At 39.2% G+C, this 24,526-nt stretch overlaps 4 protein-coding genes across 5 annotated transcripts; 3 read left to right on the forward strand and 1 right to left on the reverse strand.

Moving 5' to 3' along the window:
* Positions 1–128: 128 nt before the first annotated feature.
* On the forward strand, positions 129–1,811 carry LOC140796713 (S-adenosyl-L-methionine:benzoic acid/salicylic acid carboxyl methyltransferase 3-like). Its single transcript, XM_073149795.1, has 4 exons — positions 129–295; positions 385–789; positions 880–1,155; positions 1,247–1,811. Exons 1-4 carry the CDS (start codon positions 215–217, stop codon positions 1,607–1,609), a joined length of 1,125 nt encoding a protein of 374 aa, XP_073005896.1. The 5' UTR covers positions 129–214; the 3' UTR covers positions 1,610–1,811.
* Positions 1,812–7,903: 6,092 nt separating this feature from the next.
* LOC140787857 (S-adenosyl-L-methionine:benzoic acid/salicylic acid carboxyl methyltransferase 3-like) lies at positions 7,904–9,631 on the forward strand. The gene is made up of 4 exons (XM_073136933.1): positions 7,904–8,064; positions 8,186–8,590; positions 8,692–8,967; positions 9,062–9,631. Exons 1-4 carry the CDS (start codon positions 7,984–7,986, stop codon positions 9,422–9,424), a joined length of 1,125 nt encoding a protein of 374 aa, XP_072993034.1. The 5' UTR covers positions 7,904–7,983; the 3' UTR covers positions 9,425–9,631.
* A 650-nt stretch (positions 9,632–10,281) lies between these two features.
* LOC140800161 (uncharacterized) lies at positions 10,282–17,985 on the reverse strand. The gene is made up of 8 exons (XM_073154853.1): positions 17,982–17,985; positions 17,662–17,895; positions 17,372–17,574; positions 16,829–17,270; positions 16,368–16,727; positions 16,112–16,290; positions 12,979–15,990; positions 10,282–12,864 (listed from the first exon to the last, which is right to left on the reverse strand). Exons 1-8 carry the CDS (start codon positions 17,983–17,985, stop codon positions 10,282–10,284), a joined length of 7,017 nt encoding a protein of 2,338 aa, XP_073010954.1.
* A 1,473-nt stretch (positions 17,986–19,458) lies between these two features.
* On the forward strand, positions 19,459–24,194 carry LOC140780449 (CDK5RAP3 protein homolog). 2 transcript variants are annotated; one of them, XM_073126019.1, is made up of 10 exons: positions 19,459–19,603; positions 19,736–19,870; positions 20,330–20,424; positions 20,510–20,604; positions 20,702–20,837; positions 21,006–21,155; positions 21,281–21,859; positions 22,722–22,930; positions 23,100–23,232; positions 23,797–24,194. In XM_073126019.1, exons 1-10 carry the CDS (start codon positions 19,543–19,545, stop codon positions 23,926–23,928), a joined length of 1,725 nt encoding a protein of 574 aa, XP_072982120.1. In that variant the 5' UTR covers positions 19,459–19,542; the 3' UTR covers positions 23,929–24,194. The 2 variants fall into 2 exon arrangements, with proteins under 2 accessions (XP_072982120.1, XP_072982121.1); XM_073126020.1 differs by having other exon boundaries at positions 23,801–24,046.
* The last annotated feature ends 332 nt before the right edge of the window (positions 24,195–24,526 follow it).

The raw sequence follows: 24,526 nt of genomic DNA on the forward strand, positions 1-24,526 counted from the left end.
TGCCATAGTAAGTTAGGTGGCCTGACAAATTCACTACTTTATCAAGAATTTTATTTCACCCTAGGTTATGTATTATAAAAAAAAGGTACATAATAGAAAAATACAAGTTTAGGACTATATATAGGGTGGAAAGCAGCAGAGAAGTGCAAGCAATAACATACAATATAGCATAACTACTAAGCAAGAGAGGGTTCTAATTAGCACATTCAGCACAATGACACTGAAGGTTGATGAAGTCCTTTCCATGGTAGGAGGAACCGGAGAGAATAGCTATGCCATCAACAATAAGATTGAGGTCTCTCTCTTTAGATTTCTATCTATCTTTCTATTTTGTATGTGTATATTTATATCTCTGAACTAGAAACTTCAATTTTGTGTTTTCAGGAGAGGAAGTTTGAAAGGCCAAAGTCAATTGTGAAGCAAAACGTTTTGGAGCTCTACAGCTTACTCCACCCTAAGAACTTTGTGACTGCAGACTTGGGCTGCTCCTCTGGCATCAATGCCTTCATGTTGTTCTCTGAGATCATGGATGGCATCAACGAGAGCTGCGACAAGCTGAGTCTCTCGCCGCCGGAGATCCACCTCTTCTTGAACGATCTCCACGGGAACGATTTCAACACCGTGTTCAGATCTCTGAATGCACACAAGGAGAAGTTGATGAAAGAGAAAGGCGAGAAGTTTTTGCCATTCTACCCTGTAGGAGTTCCTGGTTCCTTCTTCACTAGGCTGTTTCTGAAGAACACGGTTCACTTCATGTACTCCACTCTTAGTGTTCACTGGCTCTCTGAGGTAACATTGTGGTTGCAATTCAGTCAAGTTGTTATCGAAAATAGTTCGACTACGTTTTATGGCTGATGCCACGGTGAATATTCTTGGCAGGTTCCTCGCGGGCTCGTCAGTGAGGACGGTGTTGCATTAAACCCTGGAAATATTTATATCTCTAAGACGAGCCCTCCTATCGTGCCTAAGTTGTACTTTGAGCAGTACAAAAGAGATTTTACGATGTTTCTAAAGCATCGTTCGGACGAAATGTGCTCCGGAGGACGTATGGTGTTGACGTACGTAGGACGAAGCGTTCCAGATCACTCGGAAAGTGTAGGAAATACCTACATTTGGTCATTGATTTCTAGAGCACTCAACGAAATGGTTGCAAAGGTAACAAATCTGAGCTTGGCGGAGTTTAAAGCTTTTAAAATAATTGATAAGTTAACGATAATAGTACTGACGTGTAATTCTTTTATCTCAGGGGGCCATAAAGGCAAAGGATGTGGACACTTTCAATATGCCGCTCTACAAACCTTCAATGGAAGAAGTGAAGTTGGTTACAGAAATGGAAGGATCATTTGACATAGTGGAGACAGAGATTATGGAGCCATTTTGGGATCTTTCCACCAAAATCGAGGATAGGGTTAAGAATGATAACATCAAGACTGGAACAGTAATAGCAAAGGAAATGAGGGCAGTGGCAGAGAGCTTATTGGCAGCTCATTTCGGTGAGGCTATAATGGATGATTTGTTCTCACGTCTTGCAGAAATAATTGCCGACCATATCAGCAAAGAAAAGGGAAAGCATGTCTTGTTCACAGTCGCGTTTCAAAAGAGGGGATGATTTCTTGCAAGTCATCAGGAAATTAAGAAAAGGGAATAAGTGGATGTAATCTTCCGCTATGCATCTTGTTTTGCTAAGATTTTTTTTTCTTTATTTAAAAGACCATCATTTTGCATGCCACTGTTGATCTTTATGTCATCAGTTGCCAACATTTGGAAGATTTGGATTTGGCTCCCAAACAACACTAAAGTGTTCACTTTTAGTCCCCCTCTGGCTTGTTGCAAACACAATTAGTTTAATCTAAGATGAAAACGGCATTAATAAAAACAGCTTTGCAACATATAATTAATCAAATGATACTTTGGGATCTCTAAATAAATTATCTATAAATATGTGTATTTCTTGATCGATACACATGCATGAGCATCTCTCGATATAAGGAATCAAACGACCCCTCCCACAGAGTTATACACATGCATGAGCATCTCTCGTATGGTGTTGACGTACGTAGGACGAAGCGTTCCAGATCACTCGGAAAGTGTAGGAAATACCTCCATTTGGTCATTGTTTTCCAGAGCACTCAACGAAATGGTTGCCAAGGTAATAAGTCCGAGCTTACTGGAGTTTAAAGCTTTTAAAGTAGTTAATAATAATAATATGAACGTGTAATTCTTTTATCTCAGGCAGCCATAAAAGCAAAGTATGTGGACACATTCAATATGCCGCTCTACACACCTTCAATGGAAGAAGTGAAGTTGGTTACACAAACGGAAGGATCATTCCACATAGTGGAGGCTGAGATTATGGAGTCATTTTGGGATCTTTCCACCAAAATCGAGGATAGGGTTAAGAATGATAACATCAAGACTGGAACAGTAATAGCAAAGGAAATGAGGGCAGTGGCAGAGAGCTTACCGGCAGCTCATTTCGGTGAGGCTATAATGAATGATTTGTTCTCACGTCTTGCAGAAATAGTTGCCGACCATATCAGCAAAGAAAAGGGAAAGCATGTCTTATTCACAGTCGCGTTTCAAAAGAGGGGGTGATTTCTTGGAAGTTGAAACTCATCAAGAAATTAAGAAAAGAGGATAAGGGGATGAAATTTTCCACCATGCATCTTGTTTTGCTAAGATTTATTCTCTATTTAAAAGAACATCAGTTTGTATGTCACTTTTGATCTCTATGTCATCAGTTGCCAACATTTTAATCTTGGAAGATTTGGAGTTAGTTCCCAGTTTGTTGCATCTCTAAAGAACCATTTTTATTAGGATAAAATGCTATATTTTGATATGCAGTTAAATTAAAGTGCATTTCAAAAAAGACCACCTAAAGGCGTTTTGAAACGAGCTAGCAAACACAATTAGTTTCATCAAAGATGAAAACGGCATTAATAAAAACAGCTTTATAAGTTATAATCAATCGAATGATATTTTCGGATCTCTAAATAAATTATTTATAAATGTGTGTATTTCTTAATACACATACATCTCTCTATATAAGTAACCAAACAGACCCCTCCCATCAAGTTATCCATATATTTGGACCCTACTAGTTAGTTTCACGACAGCCCTGCTCCCATCAAATATATATATTATCACCTATAAGAGCAGACCGGGAGTAAGCAATATAGCATGGGACTCCGGTAGAGAAGATCATTAGGCCCAACTCGTCTAAATCCGGCTTGAAACCACCCGGATTTAATCAAGCTAAGCTTGACTTGAGATGATAGTGGGCAGCATGAGCCAAGTCTTTGCCCGCTCGGCCCGGCCCAAAAGCCCGACCCGCTATTCTCATCTATGGCCCAATCCATAATGCATATCTATTCTCATAGTTTTTTAGTCCCACATCAAATATTTAATAAATTATACATCAGTATATAAGTATGTTCATATGAAAGATAACTAAAATGTCATTATATAGTGTCATAGCCCAGATAACAATAAATAAATAAATAAAATAATAATATAATAAAATTAATAATAATAATAATAATATATAAATTAAATAAAAAAGAGATAAAAAGAGAAATAAAAAATTTTAAAAAAAATTTGGTGTTGCATGGCACGAGCTCGTGCCATGCAAATTGTGGGCGCACGTTGAGGGCGCCATGTGCGCCCACAATTGGCGGCCTGGGCAATCGGGCCAAGCCAATTGGCTGCGGCGGGCCTAGCGCCGCCGTAGCTGCCGCCTTACCTCCTTCACCGCCTCTCTCTTTCTCTCACTCTCACTCTCCCTCTCACCCTCCTCTCTCTCTCTAGCACCTCTCTCTTTCTCTCCTCGTCGTCGCCGCCGCACCCTTCTCTGCCTCTCTCTCTCTAACTCGCTCGTTCTCTCTCTCTCTCTTACTCTCTCTCTCTCACCCTCTTCTCTCTCTCTATCACCTCTCTCTTTCTTTCCTCGCCAATGGCTTCAAGCCGTCGCCGTCGTCGCTGCCGCACCCCTCACCGCTTTCTCTCTCTTTAGCGCTCTCTCTCTCTAGCTCTCTCGTTCTCTCTCTCTTACCCTCATCTCTCTCTCTCTCAATCACCTCTCTCTCTCGAGCTCTTTTTCTCTTCTCTTACCGACGCCACCCTACTGTCGTCGCCATCACTATCACTGCCGCCACACCCCCTCACCGCCTCTCTCTCTCTCTATAGCTCTCTCATACTCTCTCTCTCTCTCTATAGCCATGGGGACTTTGCTAGTGATTTGTGACAATTGATCGATGGACGTGAGGGATACGTGTATTCGGTCTTTTAATCAGACGATGAGTAGTCTTATCCCGTATACGCCTTTCTCAAATTAGTATATGTTATATAACTATATATATGCATGTTTTGGCCTCCAATATGATTATATGACCTTATCTAGAGATAATTTCAGTTGAGCATATTTTATCATGCATTTGATTAGGCTGATATAAGATATGAGTATGTTGATGACATATAGAGATGATTGGAGATGATTATACTGTTATAACTTTGTGTCGATGTGATCTCTAGCATAAATATGTATTTAATAGACTAGCAGTGATATACATGTGTTAGATATATGGTTAGAGACTGCATTGCATTATTTTCTTCTTGACTTTCTTACCACCTAAATTCATAATATGCATGACTTGTTATAGTACTGGATATATGCACATAATCTATCATATAGAAGAAAATGCATAAATCTCATTGATAGGAAAGTTGATAAAAAAACATAAGGGTACCCGAGTAGGCGTTAGGGTTAGGGGTGTTTGAAGTGATGATTATAATCACTGATATGTGATATCTCGTGGCCCATGTCCGAGGTCAATTGAGTTTGTGTGCACAGACAATCGGATACCTGCTGTTCGCTAGAGCATGCGTATGATGAGTTACCCTCATGTGATTTCTATTAACTGGTGGAGTACTTTATCCAGATAGATTTTGATATACCTTTAGTGTATGGCAAGGTATGATTATGACTGAGATACCCTTAGTGTATAGCAAGATATGCTTTGAGCCTACGGGTAAAATGTTGAGATCGGGTATCGGGTGTTGACTGTGCACAGTGGTCTAGTATGATAATATTATATTGAGATATCGGTGATGATCGTGATGTGGAGAAATGCATATGATTTTATTATCATCTGGCATACTTGATTATCGAGTGGTCAATATGTATCATATGTGGTTACATTTGGTACAATAGCATAGTTATGGTCGACATGTATCATGTGTCATATTTGAGAGAGAGTTATGATGATAATATGATATGGTGATCTGTTTATTCGTTGTCGAGGATTATATACTTTTATCAGTTATGACATGTTATCTACTTTTTATTTATATATTATTGATGATACATTCATATACTTATTCATGACATGATGCTTTTTTTTATTCATATTATTCAGTACATAATTTACTCTCTATTTGACATCATTGATTCGAGGTAAGATCTATTCACTGAGCATTTTGCTCATGACTCTCTTTATTTCTTTTCTAACCCTCTTGGATATATGGTATGTGATAGCGACTTGAGATATCTTGAGGAGATATTTTAAAGCGATGATGAAGTGAGCTATAGATGCGAGACGGTATAGATGATAATCTATATAGAAATTGAGTTGTACTAGTTTTGATATTTGTACTCCTTTGTATTAGACGATAATTTATATAATACAGGTTGAATCATAATATTCTCGTGTATTAATTATTTTAGTTGTATCTTGATGGTTTATCGAGGCTTGTGTGGGCCTTGCCAGATTATGTAACTGTCTAGTATGGTTGTTGTGGACTTGGACATTCATATGTTTATTTGGTTGATAGTATGATTGATCTCTGAGATGAATTATGTTGAGTATGGATTTATTTGATGATGGATTATATGAGCATGGATATATTAATAGGTTTTATTTGATGATGTCATAATTATATATGCATAGGAGTGTATCTGTGCGTGATGGGCTCCGCCCGACCTGTCGTGTGCGTTGCGTGTGCCGTGTGAGCATGTGGGCGTGTACGTGTCCGTGCCGGACGGGGGCGTTACATATAGGCCCATTAAACTCTGGCCAATAGGATATAACATTTTTTATATTTAACCTATTATGCTAGACTCATTATGTTAATGAGCTAAAGTATTCAAGCTCGGCCCAAATTTAACCTAGCCCATGTAATTGATAGGTCAAACCGTGAACAAATATTTAAACTTGGTAAATCCGAAAAACGCCGCATAGATGGATGGAGGAATGCATCATCTCGTTTGTGAAATTTGGAAGACGATTTCCTAGCAGTCTTATCATGTTATCTGGGTAAACTCCTCGAGTTAAAAGGATCCATAAGCATATTATATATATATATTCAGAATACAAGTTAAATAGGATTATATGATAATTTCCTAGTAATTAACTAATGGTTTTAAAAATTAATTACCATCCATAGAAGAAATCCAAGATCCTTTATCTTGCATCTTGATTGGCTTGTGCAGGAGTCAGTGGAACGAACCAGGTTGAGTCTAGTGTTATTCCTATTACTCCCTTCTGATGTGCCTGGACTTGGCACCAAAATAGTTCATACTTGATCATATCAATATGATATGAAATAAAGATGATTAATTGCATTTACTTGCTACCTGATACTTATTTTTATATATAGCCATAACTGGTGATGGCAAACTAAGGCTCCCTCCTTGAATCTCCGGCGCTGCAGTTGCCGGCTGACGGCGAGCACCGACCGGGTGCATCTGAACCCGACATTTACCCGTTATTGCAATATGCCCATGGCTCATTAAATGTGATCCAGTGCTTAATCCTGTCACCAGATTTCTTGAAGCAATTCTCGGCATAGTCCTTATAATCCCTCCTACAATAATTATAGAACAAAGCCAGAAATTATTCTTAGAAGGGACAAAATTTAAGTCATATATATAATTTTAATAAAAGTTATAGTTATTTACAGTGCTTTTTTTTTTTTCTTTCTAAAACTACTGCATTATTATTAGCTGAAAATATTTTAATAAAAATTATAGATGATGTTAGTCCACGAAATGGAAAGCCTAAAGGCGTCCAGACCCATTTCCTTCATACTGCCTACATCCTCCTGCATTAGTTTCATGAATATTCCATGAATATCATAATTATTTATATATATATGCCAGCCCAGTTAGCAAATCTTGCTGACGATAAGCTCTCTTATTTATTATTATTATTATTATTCTATAGTCCTTACTAACCTGGACTAAAGAGGATAGTAGTTAGGAAGAATTGGATCTAAAATCCGTGACAAAGAACTAAGAAATGAAAGATTGATTAATTACTCCATCTCTCTTATCTAACTTTCAAAGGCATATATATATATAAGTGTGTGTGTGTGTGTGATAGGTCCTCGGTCAGGCTCACATCTGACTTTAAAGCTAGCGAACTCCCCCAACAAATTGGCCGTCACTGAGACCTTTCTCCTAATTAACAGAAAAAGATTTATTTCTTTCCGAAAACCGGAATTAATATTGTGTTCGTTTGCAAGAGTACGAGGATCACTAAGAATACTCTCCAATTATTTAACTTTCTTCTCATCAATTGATATTTATTTTACTCCTTGGGGAAGATATATAAATATTAAACATGTGGAGTGAAATAGTAGATGATTGTACTAGACGCTTGCATTTCAATATCTACGGAGTTGCCAATGTAGACTTCATATTGGAATCAGGTTTTGGATTAATCTTTGCCAAGATGACCAATCAATTGGCCAGTGTTACTGTTCTAGCGAGAAACCAAAGTTGCAGACGTTTTCACTCTAGGTTAGGTAGCTTGGAAAATTCACCACTTATCAAGAATTTTATTTCACCCAAAGTGATGTAAATAAGAAAGGTACATAAGTTTAGGGCTATATATAGGGTGAAAAGAGCAGAGAAGTGCAAGCAATAGCATACAATATAGCAGAACTACTAAGCAAGAGAGGGTTCTAATTAGCACATCCAACACAATGACACTGAAGGTTGATGAAGTCCTATCCATGGTTGGAGGAACCGGAGAGAATAGCTATGCCTTCAACAATAATATTGATGTCTCTCTCTCCATAGATTTCTATCTATCTGTCATCTATCTATCTATCTATCTATCTATTTTGTGTGTGTATATTTATATCTCTGAACTAGAAATTTCAAAAATAACAAAAAAAATTGCAGAAGGGGAAGTTTGGAAGGCCAAAGGCAATTGTGAAGCAAAACGTTTTGGAGCTCTACAGCTTACTCCACCCTAAGAACTTTGTGACTGCAGACTTGGGCTGCTCCTCTGGCAACAATTCCTTCGTATTGTTCTCTGATATCGTGGATGGCATCAACGAGAGCTGCGACAAGCTGAGCCTCTCGCCGCCGGAGATCCACCTCTTTTTGAACGATCTCCAGGGGAACGACTTCAACACCGTGTTCAGATCTCTAAATGAACACAAGGAGAAGTTGAAGAAAGAGAAAGGCGAGAAGTTTTTGCCCTTCTACCCTGTAGGAGTTCCTGGTTCCTTCTTCACTAGGCTGTTTCCTAAGAACACGGTTCACTTCGTGTACTCCACTCTTAGTCTTCAGTGGCTCTCTGAGGTAACATTGCGGTCGAAGTCAAATTCGAATTCATTCAAATTGTTATCGAAAATGGTTCAAATATATTTTATGGTTGATGCCATAGTGAATATTTTTGGCAGGTTCCTCGCGGGCTCGTCAGTGAGGATGGTGTTGCATTAAACCCTGGAAATATTTATATCTCTAAGACAAGCCCTCCTATCGTGCCTAAGTTGTACTTTGAGCAGTATAAAAGAGATTTTACGATGTTTCTAAAGCATCGCGCGGAGGAAATTTGCTCCGGAGGACGTATGGTGTTAACTTACATCGGACGAAGCGTTCCAGATCACTCAGAAAGTGTAGGAAATACCTACATTTGGTCATTGTTTTCTAGAGCACTCAACGAAATGGTTGCAAAGGTAACTAGTCGGAGCTTCATGGAATTGTTTTTAAAGTTTTTAAAATAATTGATAAGTTAATAATAATATTAACGAGTGATTCTTTTTATCTCAGGGAGTCATAAAAGCTAAGGATGTGGACACATTCAATATGCCTCTTTACAAACCTTCAATGGAAGAAGTGAAGTTGGTTACACAAATGGAAGGATCATTTGACATAGTGGAAGCAGAGATGATGGAGCCATTTTGGGAATTTTCCTCCAAAACCGAGGATTGGGTTAAGTGTGACAGCGTCAAGACTGGAGTACTAATAGCAAAGGAGATGAGAGCAACGGCAGAGGTCTTACTAGCAGCTCACTTCGGCGAGGCCATAATGGATGATTTGTTCTCACGTCTTGCAGAAATAATTGCAGAACATATCAGCAAAGAAAAGGGAAAGCATGTCATGTTCACAGTCGCGTTTCAAAAGAGGGATTGATTTCTTGCAAGTCACCGGGATATTAAGAAAAAGGGAATAAGCGGATGTAATCTTCCAGTGTATCTTTGTTTTTCTAATATTTATTCTCTATTTATAAGAACGTCAGTTTGTATGTCACTTTTGATTCTATGTCGTCAGTTGCCAACGTTTTAATCTTGGAAGATTTGGATTTGGCCCAAACAACATTAAAGTGAACCTTTTAGTTCCCCTCTGGCTTGTTGCATCTCTAATGAACCATTTTTACCAGGCTAAAATGCTATATTTTGACATGCAGTTAAATTAAAGTGCATTAAAACGCCACCAAAAGACGTTTTAAAACGAGCCTGCAAACATAATTAATTTAAGACAAATGTTTAATAAAAATTATTAATTTTTCTCTCCTGATCGAATAGTTGAGATTAAATAGTATTAAATAAAATTAATTGAAAGTTCATATCACTTTTCTAAATTATAAAGATAAATTATTCATATTTTATTTCTCTCTTAACTATATATTTTTTTTAATAAAAAAATAATAATAAATTGGTAGTAATTGGCACTCCTATTATTAAGAAAATAGAGGATAAGCAATAAAAAAATGCTTAAATTTTAATTTCTTTTATCAGTTAATTTAATCACATATGTAAAATATCTTATATACCCTTTAATTTATAAATAGATAAAAAATATTTTATAACTAATTAGTTAGTATTGAATCATTGCTCTTAGTCAAAGATGAAAACGGCATTAATAAAAATAGCTTTATAAGATATAATTAATCAAACGATACTTTCTGATCTCTAAATAAATTATTTATAAATGTGTGCATTTCTGAACTCCTTAGTTACCAGAAAGGATCAGATATATCTATCCTCTGTTCACCTACCCTTCACAGTCTCTTCCTTCATGGCCAGGGAAAGAGCATCAAGTCTTCCCCCACTCTCCACCCTCACCCCAGGCATCACCACAGCCCTACTCCCAACAAATCCTCCTTCCCCAATCTTGATTTTGCCAAACTTCACCGTTCCTCTTTCACCTTCATAGATGTGGCCAAACAGTAGAGCATCCTTCCCCACTGCCCCACCCCTCTCAATCGCCACCAGCTCTGGGTTCATCAAAGCCCCCATGCTGTCCACATAAACTCCCTGATCCATTTCAATTCCAGACCCCATGAGCCTCATCCATAACCCAAAGAGTAAAGACCCACATGTCATTTCCATGAAGTAGTCACCAACTACAGTCCTCAGAGCTTGCCACACTGTGTCCATGAATGCTCCCCAGCTCCATATTACCATTGTCTCACCTTCCTTCTTTCTGCCCACCAGGACCCACTTAGCCATGACACAGACTAATGCAGCTAGGATCCCAGAAGCTACCCAGAAGATAGGCAGCAAGCAATGCAATGGGAGAATCTTCTTTGCTTTGATGACGAGCATGCCATATAGAGGCCAAAAGATGACCAGTCCAAGGATGAAGTAAGGTAGGAACGTCTGCAGCAACGGCTGACAAATCATAGCCCAGATAGTTTGATACCAAGTCCTTGCCAAGGTCACGCTATCGTTGATGCCTTCTCGTGCCATCACGGCCGGTGAAGCCATCGGACAGCCTGACAGATCGATCTTAGCATCGGATTCCTCAAGAAAGCTCCGCCATGCTAGCGGAAGTGGCTCCCCATTGCGTAGATGCTGGCATATCTCGTAGACCAACGAGCGCCCATGATCAATGGATGCACTCTGTGAGCTTGACGTTGCCCGAATAACATCCGCCTCTTGGCACCGGAGGAAAGGGTTGAACTCCAGCCTCTCTGACTCCTCTGCAGAAAGATTCTGATCAATGGTGATTTCTCCTATGTCCACGAGAGGGAATTCAGTCTCATCCCATGGTGTAGTGCAGTCGAGAACGACTTCGCGATCAGCCTCGTCTGATGGGATCTCCCTAAGTTGCAACTGGAAAACATAGTGCACGCCTTGCGGAGATTCCACCCTCCTGCGAAAATCATCAGCAAGGAAAAGCGAAGGACGAGTGTCATTCTCTTCCCTCGGGATTGCACCAGTTTCTGGAGGAAGAATACCCTTCGGCACCACTCGACCAGAATCCTCGCCTATCTCAGGATCAAATGGGCGAAGTTTGAATTTGGCATACATCTCTTGGCCATCGTCAAAGCGAAGCAGTCGACAGATGTTTGAATAGTAGTGTAGCTCGGCATATGAGTTGGTGTCCCTAAGAGAACCCCACACAGCATCTCGAATGTGGGGAGAACGCTCTACTTGTTGCTCCCTCGCCAGAAGGCCACCGACCAACCAAGTAGCAAAATCTGCAATAGTACGTGCATAGAACGCTTTGCCTGTCTTCAATGTCAGATCAAAAAGAGGTAAATGATCGCCCTCTTCTGAAAGAACTCGCAGTGCAGCACCCCGTGCATCAAGCCTTGCATCATCATCTGCACTCAGACTGTTACTATGTCGGATTATCATTGGGAAGCACTTGCCGGCACCAAAAATCTTGTGTTCTGGCAATCCGACAAGCTCCCGATACATCTTTAGGATGCCTCGTCCACTCACACCAATTCGGTGGAAGTACCTCGAATTGACTTTCATAGTTGTGACAGCGAGGTTCGCAGCAAGATTTCCAACAATTTTCTTATATTTTGGATCCATCTCTTCAATCCTCTCATCTGAAGCATGCAAGATATTATTGATCATCCTCGGGGCACGAGAACCCACATAGATGCCACCCTTTTGGAGAAGAGAGTTTGCAGGTGCAATGGAAAGAGCTCCAAGAATAACGTCATTTTGAAGAACAGAACCAGGAAGAATCAAGCTTTGGCTTCCAACAACAGAATTATTCTGCACCTCTATTGTTGATGCATTTGTGAAACCCTTCGAGGAATAGAACCCAGTGACGACACGGCAGAAATCACCTAGATGGACGCCATCACCAATAGAGATCAGTTCGGGATTTATCACTGGGTTGATGGCTCTGATGGAACAATAGCGGCCAACTTTGGCCCCAAGAAGTCGTAGATACATGCAGAAGGCTTCGGTTCCTGAAAGTAGCTTTGCGAACCTGATGTGGCAAGCAACATTTATCCGATGGCGAAACCATGTTGTCATGTGGCTCTGCTTTGCTACCCTTTCACCAGAAAGGAGACTACTTATAAAACTAGTGAGAAGGCTGAGGATGATACCATGGGTGGCATAGGCCGTAGCAACCAAGAAAGCAAAAGTTGTTGGAGAAGATGGAATCTCACTAACAATGACAGCATAGGCAGTGATGGCTGTAGGTAACCAGTTGAAGGAACCAGCTAAGCAAAAAAGGGTGAAATGGAAAAGCGAAGGGGAAGTTCTAGAGAAGTATATGTACAGAAGATGGAGGATGGCACCAGACAAGGAGCCGAGAAAACCGATTGCATAGATACCCATTAAGTGATAAAATGGTGTTGACTCTTTTGGCTGCAGCTTCTCATAGGACTCTGTGATTGTTCCTTCCTGCATATAAGCATGGAGGGATATATGAACACATAAAAGATGGAAAGAAAAAGATGACTAGAAAGTCCTTAAAAAAATCTAAATCACCTTGTGAGTCTTGGAGGAATTCTCAGATGTGCACAGTGTCTTCCCTGCTTCAGTCTTCTGTAGTGCTGGGACATCAGTGCCATCACCCACTATACTTCCTTTCTGAATTACTGCATAAGGACCAATTGAGGAATTACGACCAATTTTAACTGGGTGGAAGCTCACGACTTGACTCCTAACTTCATGGCTTTGTATCAGCACACCTTCGGCAATCACAGCTCCTTCTCCAATTGACACCAACAGAGGATCTGTTATATCTACAGTGTCGATCAAAACAGATGACCCAATTCGAGCTCCTTGTATTCTAAACCAATAATTCAGGTACACCGTTCCTCTAAGATGGACAGCCAAAAATTTCCCAGCTAATTCTTGAGCTTTATTTAGTGCCCACCACTTCACAAAATCTACAGACCAGATGGAAATCTCTGGGGTCAGAATGTAGTTTAGTTGAAGGAATGAGTTCCCAAAAATAGAAAGGGAAAGACAGGCAAGGAAGATGTATGATATCCACGCAAGAGGTGTCAGAACTAGAGAGAGAAGGTAAGACAGCAGAGATGTTTCTTCCATGGGAACAAGAGTGAGTAGGCCCAAGAAAGTGGAAATTGAGAGACAAGCAGGGAGGATTAGAGTGAAAGAGATGTAGACAAGAGCTAGAATTTGGAGGGCCCCAATTCCCAATTTCTGGATATGTGACTTGTCAATGTCCAATTGGAGGAGGTCGGTCTCAGTATCCATCGGGTAAGATTGGGTCATTGTGGATTGGGGTTCGGACTTTTTCAGCAAATTCTCTGAAAAGATCGCTAAGTCAGAGATGCAGGTTGCTGTGAAAATATCAACTGCTCCAATGGGAACACCAAGATAATCTGAAAGCTTCTGAGCTGCTCTCACCACCCCAATCGAATCAATACCATAAGAAACCAAGCCCTCACTAGGCGAAATTTTGTCAATTGGAATCCCAGCTTGCTCCGCCACTAATCCTTTTAGAAACTCAGTAATCTCCTTTGTGCCCTTTCCAGCACTATGACTTTGAGTACAAGAGGAAAGATTTAAATCATGCTGTAAAGAAAATCTTCTTCCTTGCGGAGCAGTGCCAGTAGTCAAAGATCGAAATAGCAGCGGCCTTTTATTTGAGTCAGACGTAGTTACTAGACTCAAATTATCATCAGTAAATTGCTTCAGGCACTCAAATCTTTTTATTTTCCCTGATGTTGTCTTGCATATGGTTCTGGGCTTAATAAGTTTAATGGAAGCTACAGAGATGCCATGTTCCTCTGCTACACGAGCTTTGATTTGCTCAGCGATTTCAACATTTACTGGCTTGCCTTCCTTTACCTCAGCAATAACAACTACTCCAACCTGATCAGAAGCTTCAGGAACTGGAATTCCCTTTGTATTCAAGATCTCCTCTGGAACACCAACTACTGCACAGCATCCTGGGCGTATAAGTTCAGATGAACTTTCCACTGTCTTCTCCACGTCAGCAGAATAAATATTTCTTCCAGCAACAATGATTAGATCCTTTATTCTTCCTGTGATAAAAAGCTTCCCATCGATAACCCTTCCAAGATCCCCTGTTCTTATGAACCTCTTCCCAGGATGATTCTCGATCTCATTACAGAATATTTCTTGGCTCAATTCCTTATTGCCCCAGTATCCAACTCCAGAACTAGGACTGCTGATCCATATCTCACCTTCTGTCCCACACTCCTGAAGCTCTTTAAGGGTTTCTGTGTCAACAATTCTAATACTAACATCTGAATCATTAGGATCAACATAGCCACAGCAAACCCTACCTTGCCAATCTATAAAAACAGGTTTGCCTTCTCCAAAAGCACAGCTAACAAATACACAGTTCTCAGCCAGACCATAGCCAGGAGCCATAACTTCTTGAGAAAGACCAAAGGACTGAGAGATCTCGATGAATCTTTTCAGAGTCTTCTGCCTTACTGGTTCAGCAGCAACCATGAGAAAGACCATGGAAGACAGATCATAAGCATGCTTTTTAATCTCATCTGATTCTAACCTTCTGACTATTAGCTCGAATGCAAAGTTAGGGCCTGCACTGTGAGTAGCCTGGTAGGTGCTCATGGTTTGAAGCCATAACAGTGGTTTTCTGATAAATGCCATGGGAGAGAAGAGAACTGCTGTTCCTCCGCTGACTAGAGCAGTAAAAATACCTCCTATCAACCCCATGTCATGGTACTGAGGAAGCCAGCTAACGAGTATAGTTCTTGAGGTACTCTTGTATCTCTTCCGCATCATCTTGACATTATGAATAAGCCCACCATGAGTAATCATGACCCCCTTCGCATCACCGGTGGAACCTGAGGTGAATTGCAGAAAGCACAGACCACTCCACTGGGGATTGATGTGTCTAGCTACAATCTCCGAGGAGTGCTTTGAGTTGGAGTCCTTTCTACTATTTACATAGTTCTTTATCCAAGAATCTGTGTGTATCCAAGGAAGATTAGGCCATTTGCCAGAAGTTTTCTGATTGCTTTTAGCCAACGTGATAACATTCTTAACAAAACCTGCACGTACAGCTGCATGGTAAGAAGATGTGGATAGAATTGCCACGGCATTGCTTGCTTTTGAGATATTCTCGATCTTGAGAAGGGCTTGCCCACCCCTCTGCAGCGGATCAGGGGGCAAAACAGGAACTGGTATGAGTTTAGCTCGAAGGCAGCCAAAGAATGCATCAATAAACTCCAACCCAGGAAGATAGACAAGAAGAACTCGATCATCAGGGTTTAAAATGGGTTTGCTGCCTGTCAATAATTTATTAGCGATATGCGATGCATTGCCACGGAGCTCACCATAGGTCCTCTGGTTCATGACATGCCCCTCTTCATTAATCCAACTGTAAAGAGTTTTTTCCTCAGTGACCTTATGAGTACCCCAGAACTCCAAGTAACCGTCTAGGGAGGGAAGATCAGGAAATTCTACCCCAGCGAGTTCACCTAAATCTCTGGGAGGGCAAGACTTGAGATTGGTGGACAAGGGAAACAATCTCTGCAGAAAAATGGCCTTCATTTTATAAATAGAATGACTAGGATAGAGTTAACTGCCAACAGATATAACTAATTAACAATCTCATGTTTCTCATCTTTTTGTAAGTATCAAATGATATTACCTTCACATAAGGAGACATTGGCGGCTCAATATCATTGGCGAATTGCTTACAGACCATAGCCATGGCATATGATGAATTCCGCTCCGTAAGCTCAAATGCCATTAACCCTCCAACATAATATGTATTCTGAAAGCCTTGAAGTTGACACTCCAACCTTTCATAGAAGCCATTCTTCATATCTGTAAGGCAAATAAATGCACTCATAACAGGGGAAAGTGAGAAACAATAATTTATTAAGGGCAATGTATGAACACACCTTCACTGCTAACATGTGGAAAGTATTTAAACCGTCTCTGCAAAAGGACTTTATCAACTAATCCTCCGATAGTCTTCACAACATCTATCACACGCTTTGTCACAGTTGGACCCCTGATGTCCATTGAGTTTCCATAAGACCAGAACAGGAAAATATCTGTATCAGCAAAGAACCTCTGCATTGCAACAGGATACCCAATTGTGGAAGGGTCCTCCATGAACTCCCCAAAGTAATAAAAACCCATAGGCATATGTTCTAATCCTCTGATCTCAACAACAGTGGTGTAGTAATCTACTGTCTCCACCTTACTGAATAACTCTTTCTCAAGTTCATTTAATTCTACCACAGAATTTTCCTCCACTGAAGAAAATGAATATCATTAATAAAACCTATAAAAATGTTTGCTGAATTGTTGATAGTTGATACAACAGCGAGACATATGGAATTGTAATTACTCTTACCAGTTAAAGTTGGAGATCTATAGGTTTTTCCATTATTGAAAGCAAGGGCACCAGAGAATATTATTTTGTCAAAATCCATAACTTTCTCTTCACCATCAACATTCTTGACAGTTAGGCAAGCACCAGAGCTGTGGCGTTCAACCATTAACACTTCCGTATTGTGAAGAACTTCAAAAGGTAAAGATTGGCTAAGTTTCTCCCACATGCTCATGTATCCATCTTTGAGGCGCCGGATTTTTCCAGCCAAAGAAGTTCTAGTAAATTCCTGGATGTAAGCATATGGCATATCTTGAACAAAACCATAACCAGAAGCAGTGTAACCATAGGCCACTGATTTAGGTACTGAACTTAAACCTTGTAGCTTCAGAAAGTCAAGAGTTGTATCAGATGCAATGGCGCTTAATGCACGAAGCCCTACATGACCAGACTTTGTTGCCTCATCCTACAGAGATAGAATGGTTTTTGAACAAGTGTAACCATTGTTGAGAAAGAAAAAATGTACATGTATGTATGAGTTGGAAGGCAAAATTATTGAGGACGGACCTGTAGTTCTAGCGTCACTGAAATCATAGATGCATAGTCATTGGCCACTTCCATGTCTCGATAATTTCCCGTGTGACTATCAATAAGAGCAAGCTTGTGGGAATCCATCTCTTCAAATTCAGCTCCTACTACTTTTGCTAGGTGTGTTATAACAGGAGCACTGTTTGCCGCAATCACTTGACCACCCAAATCATAAACCCTTCCTGTATAAAGATGTGGGGGGTATAACAACTAACAAAAATTGAAAACACAGAGCATGTCAGTACTGATATGCTAACCAAGTTTCTCACCTCCAATATTGACAGATTCACACATCCCAGCAACTGTTTGGTATTTTTCAAAAACAGTCACATTGTGATATCCTAGTCTAGCCAGTGCATAGGCAGCTGACAAGCCACTTGGGCCAGCTCCAATGATGCCAATCCTAGTTTCCACCGGCAAGCATGGATGCAACTTTGTGAACTGATCATCTATCGACTTCCTTGTATCCATTGTCCTCCAGTAGAGGTCTCCAATAAAAGAACCTACAACAATTTAATCAAACATGCCAATTACATTTTCTGGTAATCCTAATGAACGAGAGTTGGAGAAACACAAGTTCACTAAATACCCATCTTTCTTTCCTTTCCTTTTCAAATTTCATCAAAACTATAAAAATATGGAACAACATGCTAGCGGATTGATAAAGGAAATCCAACATAATCAAATTTAATTCCTTCTATGAGTAACTTGAGAAGGAAAAGAAACAGCAGACTCGTTCTTGTCCTACAAGTAGAGGGCTACGTTACGTGATCGGCAAGAAAGACTCTAACCAAATAAAGCCCGATTGCTCTACAGAGTGAAACATGATCATTCTTTCATGTAAAAGTTGAAACCTTTCAAGCAGAGATCGCTAGTCGCATGCTTGGGGATGTAAACCAGCAGCATAAACCAACCCCATGACGAACAGGCATCGATTCAATGAAAGCAAAACGAGTACAACCACAAGAAGGCAATAAAGAAGTCAAGGAACTGATCAATACCAGACTTCCCGAGCTGGGTTTTGACCCAAAAGGCACCGCGTAGCCGCTCTTCCAAGTTCCATGGCGCTTACATCACACCGGAATTTAAACGCAGAAGATGCCATCTTGATCCAAGAAAGAAACGACAAAGGCTGGTATTGGAGGCTCGACGAGCAACCGAACCACTCGAGATACTCCATCAACTATCCGGGAATCCACCACCTCGTATGGTACGTCGAGATCCAATGGCAGTAAAAGAAAAGCCGGTAAAGGGACTTGCGGTATTAAAAATTATACAAAGGAAGGAAGGAAGAGGAGGAGACAAACCGTAGCTTTTGAGGATAGCAGGGATATGCTTTCCTGTTCGAATATTTGTTTGCCTGCGACATCGTCGACGAGATCAAAGAAAGGAAACGTGTCTTTTCCCCTGCAAAGAAAGAAAGTGAAGCCACGTTTTACTTTTTAGAGCGTCTCCAATGCTTGCTCCATATTGGGCTCCAAATAGATCATAATAATATAATATTATTATATTAGCTATTTTAAATTTTTTAATAAATTATCTTAGCGTTATTAATTTTTATTAAAAAATATATGAATAGAAAACTCTCATCGAGATCTTTAAAATAAAATTAATATTCAATAGTTTTAGAAGTAATTTTAATCGATTGGGTAAATTAGGGGATGATATTTTATATTTTTTTTAGGAAATTACTGGTATGCAGTTAAGTTATTAAGATCTAAGTTTGATGCAGAGTAGAATGTCCTCTGTAATATGTAATAAATGTAAAAAATACAATATATGAGAAGATTGTTAGTATTATCTAATATAAAAGTGCGAAATAATGTTTACTATTAAATTGTAATAAATTTAGAGTGAGAAAGCTTTTAGGCGATATCTCATATTCCCAATCCTACTTTTTTTTAATTAAATATATTTTAATCTTCTGTATTTTGGACCAAAATTATTTTATAAATTAAATCTTTTGTTATGAAGTAAAACGTAACGAGGTGGGCCCGAGCCTGGGTTTGGGCCCTGGCTTTGGACGCAAGAATAGAGCTGGGCTGCTCCTGCGACAAGGTAGAGGCTATAGCCCATTTGGTTCTGTAGTCTTCTCCCGAGTACAAGAGCATCGATTTGCCCGATTTCTTCGCATCTCTTCGTCGGACGCCATGCAAGACCCCACCGAGATCCGTAACCTTCCGATCGACATCGCCTTCGCTCGTCTTGGAGGTTTTAAGTTCTTTCCCTCTCCCCCCTCTCCTCCCTCTCAATTTCTTGATTTGTTTTTTTTTTATTTTTGATGAAGTTTATTTTCTTAGTATTCGTCACTCATTTTCTTTTACAATTTGTCTTGTGATTTAGAATGGTTGGTGGATCGGAAGAAGATCCCGCACGATTGGAGGAAGCGATTGAACTCGATCAGGTCGCGGATCTCCTCTGCCTGCGCCACGCTGCCTCGGGATCTCGATCCCTTCCTCCAAACCCTAGAACCCGAAGGTACTTCTTGTCCTTCGAATTGTGCAAGGCTTCTTATCTATGTTTAGATGGTTGGTGGCTTAAGTTCTTTTGGAGGTCATTTTTCAAATTGTGAAATTCTTTCGGTACTTTCCGAATTTGGATAACACCCTTGCGTTGTTTATGTGATTGCATGATTTTTCAAGGTTAAGTTTAGAATTGCAGCACTCATGATCAAATATTGAGCACAGTCATACTCTATGAACTAAACTAATTTGATTTTTATGTGCTGACAATTCATATAACCATTATATCGAGGAACAAAGAGATAAGAGTCGTCAGATTGTTGGATTGAGCTTATCTATTTTTCTTATAGCTGAACAGTTATTCTAGATTCTTTTACTGCTTTTACTATAATATATATATATATATATATATGCCAAATGTTTTGTTTCATTATTGCATCTTTTCCCTGTAATAATTAGTGTTCTATATCTTCAGCAATTGGCTATTTGGAGGCAAAGCATATATATAGCATCCTTCTGAATTCAACAGCAGAGAGTCGTAATATTTTTGGACGATTATCAGGTTCTGCAGTAAGATCTATGAACCACTTATTTTACCCATCAGTTTTTTTCTCAGCGGTTTGGGTAAATCACACACGCATCCATCTTTTGTCAGGGTGACTGGGAGGCTGTAGTTAAGTCTTTTGAGAAGGACCATATTTTTTTGGGTGAGGCTGCTCAGATAATGGTTCAAAATGTTAATTATGAAATGTATGACATTTTGTTCAGATTTCTCATAGAGTTAAATAAGTCTAAAAGAAGTCTTTTTTATTGTAACTAACTCCGCTGATTATCACATTGGGTGAAGTCCCTATCAGAAAAAACAGGTTCAAAAGATTCAACAACAAATTGCAGAATTAGAACGCAAGGAGACTGATATCAAAAGAAATGCCAGTCTGTCTGCAACTAAATACCTGGAAGCTTGCCAAGAGCTTGGACTGCAGGTAAGCATTCTTATATTAAGTATGTAATTAGGGGCATATGCTTCTTTAGAGCCTGCATTGTGCTTCAATTTCTTTCAATGATGTTAGTAACTTTTCTATAGACGCATGATTTCTTCAGCTGAACAGATTGATTGATTGGGATTTATAAATGATGAATTATCTTTATAGGGGACAAATGTTAGGTCGGAACTTATAGAGACGGCAAAATCTCTTCCGTCCACATTCAGCAGCATTTTGCAGGTCCTCAGCAGTGATTCTGTATTGAGGGCAATGGAATATTATACCAACTTTGTTAGAGATGCTCATACAGAGAAAGAGGTAAATCTTTTACCGACGATCATTACATGTATACTGTATCCATTTTGGAGACATGTTTATAGCTGGCATGCAGGTCTCAAATAGAGCTGTTACGAATTTCTAGCTTTCTTTTCTTTTAAATGCAGAAAAGCCCAGGTGCTGTGCTACAAAACCTGAGGCACCTACATGAAAATCCACCTTCCCTTTATGTGTCAATATCAGCTGAGGTTGAAAATTCTCTAGGAGTAACATCAAAGGTTGGTTCATCTTCTCTTACAACTGGAGGGCAGCCACCTGATTCTCATCTTTCCATGGATGGTATTGACTGGAGTATCTCTATGGATGATTCTCAAATCAACTGGGATATTGGTCCAGTGGAACAAGCCGATGAGACCGGAGACGCCTTTGGCTCTTATGAAATAATTGATTCTAACATTGATTTAAGAGATTCAGAAAATAGTAATGGCGTGGTATCAGATCACACTATGTCAAGTAAAGCTGAGGAGGGTGTTGTTTCCTCTACTTCTGAATCAGAGATATGTTGGGACATTAGTATTGAAAATCCTCAAATTGGTGCACTTGAAGATGCTGTTCTTCCAAATGCAAGTGCGGATGCCCATATTGCAAGTTCAAATGAATCAGAACAACCTCAGGTCCTAGATGAAGAAAGAAGTCAATTGTTGGAGACTGAATACAGAAATAGTATTCTTGATGATTTGTTCGAGGTATTGAGTTGTTGACTTGTGTCCTCATCTGATTGATGAATACATGTCCCACATTTCCTTGCCACTTGTTGTCTCCTTGTGTGTGATAATGGCCTGTTCATCAATTTCATTTGGAAGTTCTTTTTAATATCTTGATGAGTTGAACCTTGCACTTGAGACATTAACTTGCATAAAATATAGATTGATAATCTTCTGAGTTTTATTACATACATACGTAGATTGCTTTTTACTGGATTAATTGATGCTTCAAGGACTTTAAACAAAGTTGGGCATCCTTTTATGTTCTGATCATTGTACAAGCAAGAGGACCGATGTAGGCTAAGTAAAGGTCGAAATATCTATATGTTGCACAAGATTGTCTTCCATCTTTATGTGGTATTGTGGAGATACTTAAAAACTTCTTCCACCGCATTAGCTTGTAACACTCAAGGACCTAGCATGATTATTCAATGCTTATCGTTTATTAGAGTATGACTTTCCAAGGTTGATGGAGGAGGGAGCTATGATCCATCATACATTACTATTCATGCTGGAAGCTAAGACTTTCTGTCATATTACTTTTTTTTTTTAAATTCTTTGAAGTCTCTTTCCTTCATTTGAGGCATTTCAGGAACTAGCCCTTGCTAAACATTTCTCTTCAACACCACTGAAGAGGCTTGTTTATCCTTCAAAATGTCCCAAGTATTTACTGCTTAATTTGAATAGATCCTTGGATAATCTCTATGTGCTGATCCTTCAGAATTAAATGACTATATTGGCTATGGTGGTTTTGCATGATATAAGAACTTTTGGGCCATTGATACTGTTTCATTGCAAAGACTTAAAAGGGAGTTTTCTAATGGAATATCTGGCTTGTCATCAGCTTAAATCATTTTTAAATCAGCGCTTGGTGGAAATGAGGAATGAAGAAACTTCAGCCTTACAACATCAAGTTCAGGCTGTAGCTCCTTTTGTGCTCCAGCAATATGCTCCTGATGCTATGCAGATGATGCTGTCGGAGGTGTCGTTGGCTGTTTCTTTACTTACAAACAAGAAAACACGTGATCTGATCATGATCCTCAACTCCAAAAGGTAAGTAGTATAACTACCATTGTGTACTTTGGTTTTCTTATTGTTTATTTCATTACACTCTATGTCCCCACTACCATATGTCTGTGAAAGGAAAATTTATCTGAATGCAATTAGTTCCCTTTTTTTGTCTTCTAATATCTGCATTAATGCTTGCTCTTTTGTCCTCAAGATTTCTAGACAGGCTGGTGTTAACATTGGAGGAAAAGAAGCATCATGAGATGAAACTACGAGAGAGCTTGAATGATTTGTCAATGAGGCGCATGGAGCTGCACAATGCATTATCATCATCCTGGCCCAAGCAAGTAAATTAGATTTACCCTTTTCTCATTTTCTTATTATTTATTTCCTTTTCTTATGCTAAGTATAGGGTTGAATAGAAATCTCCCATTTGATCGTCTGTTAGTTACATGCAAAAAAAATCTTCCTTGGTTAATGATGATGAGCATCCCAGTATAGCAATATTTTGGTTTTTAAGTCAGGCTGGTGTCACCTAGAGGACTTACAAGAAATATTAATATCTGAAATTTTCCTTTTGACACCTGCATCGTAGACCACGTCATGCTTGGATCAATGAATTTTTGCCAGATAATGCATAATAAGAATTTAGAGATTTTGCTTTGTCTACCCTAAGCGAATATGGTTTGAAGCATATTTGTTATTATCGTTAGGAGTTAGGACCACCCTATTAAGAAACAATAAAGTAAATGCATTTACCATTCTGATTCTTTTCACCCATTATTTATGCCAACCCATTTGAAATGATGCACGTATATTAGTCTTGTTGGTTTTTGCTCATTATATTTCTGCTTATATTCTTTGAAGATGTGAAAAGTACTGCAATATCTGATACTTTTTAATGTTTCCAGGAAGCAGCCATTGCAAAAACAAAGGAGCTAAAGAAGTTGTGTGAGATGACACTTTCTTCTATGTTTGATGGAAGACCGGTCAATATAATTGGAGAAATCAATACATTGTTAAGTTCTAATATCAGTCAATGAGGTAATGATAACTAATAATAGACTCAAATGAACACCTCAACTGGGATGATTTTGCTTCTGCTGGATAGGGATTTTGATCATCTTAAAATTTTGTGACTATGCGCACACACTTCCCTCATGTCTAGTCTCACAGATAATATATCGGTAATGCAGTCTAGAAAGTTCCACTTTAATTCATTATGTTTGCAAACATATAATGTTTTTGTCCAAGTGGTAAGTCCTTTCCCTCAATCATCATAAATATGCCAAAGAGGTTTATCTATTAATTTTTCCAGCTGAGTATTTTTTTTCTCGAGACATGTTGATCTGTATTGTTCTACATTTGTATCCAAATAGCAAATAGAAGCTGTCTTCTCATTGCTTGAATAGTTCCATAACTTAGACAAATTTGGCAATGATTGATGATCTCAGAATCGTTTATTATTTCCTACTAGAACTATGATCTTTGTGAAATTTGTGGAAGTAGGTTTTCTCATTAATTTCTGCCCCTAGAAAAAAGAGAACCCCATTAAAAAGCTGGTAATTTCTGCACCTAATGGCTCTCTGCAAGTGTTGGTGGTGTTTGTAGTGGTGGCGTATTCTGGTTGTCATCCTTCAA

The sequence above is a fragment of the Typha latifolia genome, chromosome 1, assembly GCF_019914945.1.
Source record: "Typha latifolia isolate L0001 chromosome 1, TyphaL0001v2, whole genome shotgun sequence".
In the NCBI taxonomy this organism is placed as follows: domain Eukaryota; kingdom Viridiplantae; phylum Streptophyta; class Magnoliopsida; order Poales; family Typhaceae; genus Typha; species Typha latifolia.

What these genes read in the sequence shown, in the direction of transcription:
- LOC140796713 (XM_073149795.1), top strand. Translation starts at nt 215, where the DNA reads ATGACACTGAAGGTTGATGAAGTCCTTTCCATGGTAGGAGGAACCGGA. An exon ending in GTGTTCACTGGCTCTCTGAG is followed by an intron (nt 790 to 879) that starts GTAACATTGTGG and finishes TATTCTTGGCAG; the next exon opens with GTTCCTCGCGGGCTCGTCAG. An exon ending in TCAACGAAATGGTTGCAAAG is followed by an intron (nt 1,156 to 1,246) that starts GTAACAAATCTG and finishes CTTTTATCTCAG; the next exon opens with GGGGCCATAAAGGCAAAGGA.
- LOC140787857 (XM_073136933.1), top strand. Translation starts at nt 7,984, where the DNA reads ATGACACTGAAGGTTGATGAAGTCCTATCCATGGTTGGAGGAACCGGA. An exon ending in CCTTCAACAATAATATTGAT is followed by an intron (nt 8,065 to 8,185) that starts GTCTCTCTCTCC and finishes AAAAAATTGCAG; the next exon opens with AAGGGGAAGTTTGGAAGGCC. An exon ending in TCAACGAAATGGTTGCAAAG is followed by an intron (nt 8,968 to 9,061) that starts GTAACTAGTCGG and finishes TTTTTATCTCAG; the next exon opens with GGAGTCATAAAAGCTAAGGA.
- LOC140800161 (XM_073154853.1), bottom strand. An exon ending in TAGATCTCCAACTTTAACTG is followed by an intron (nt 16,728 to 16,828) that starts GTAAGAGTAATT and finishes CATTTTCTTCAG; the next exon opens with TGGAGGAAAATTCTGTGGTA. An exon ending in CAATGTCTCCTTATGTGAAG is followed by an intron (nt 15,991 to 16,111) that starts GTAATATCATTT and finishes ATTTTTCTGCAG; the next exon opens with AGATTGTTTCCCTTGTCCAC.
- LOC140780449 (XM_073126019.1), top strand. Translation starts at nt 19,543, where the DNA reads ATGCAAGACCCCACCGAGATCCGTAACCTTCCGATCGACATCGCCTTC. An exon ending in CCAAACCCTAGAACCCGAAG is followed by an intron (nt 19,871 to 20,329) that starts GTACTTCTTGTC and finishes CTATATCTTCAG; the next exon opens with CAATTGGCTATTTGGAGGCA. An exon ending in CATCATCCTGGCCCAAGCAA is followed by an intron (nt 23,233 to 23,796) that starts GTAAATTAGATT and finishes TAATGTTTCCAG; the next exon opens with GAAGCAGCCATTGCAAAAAC.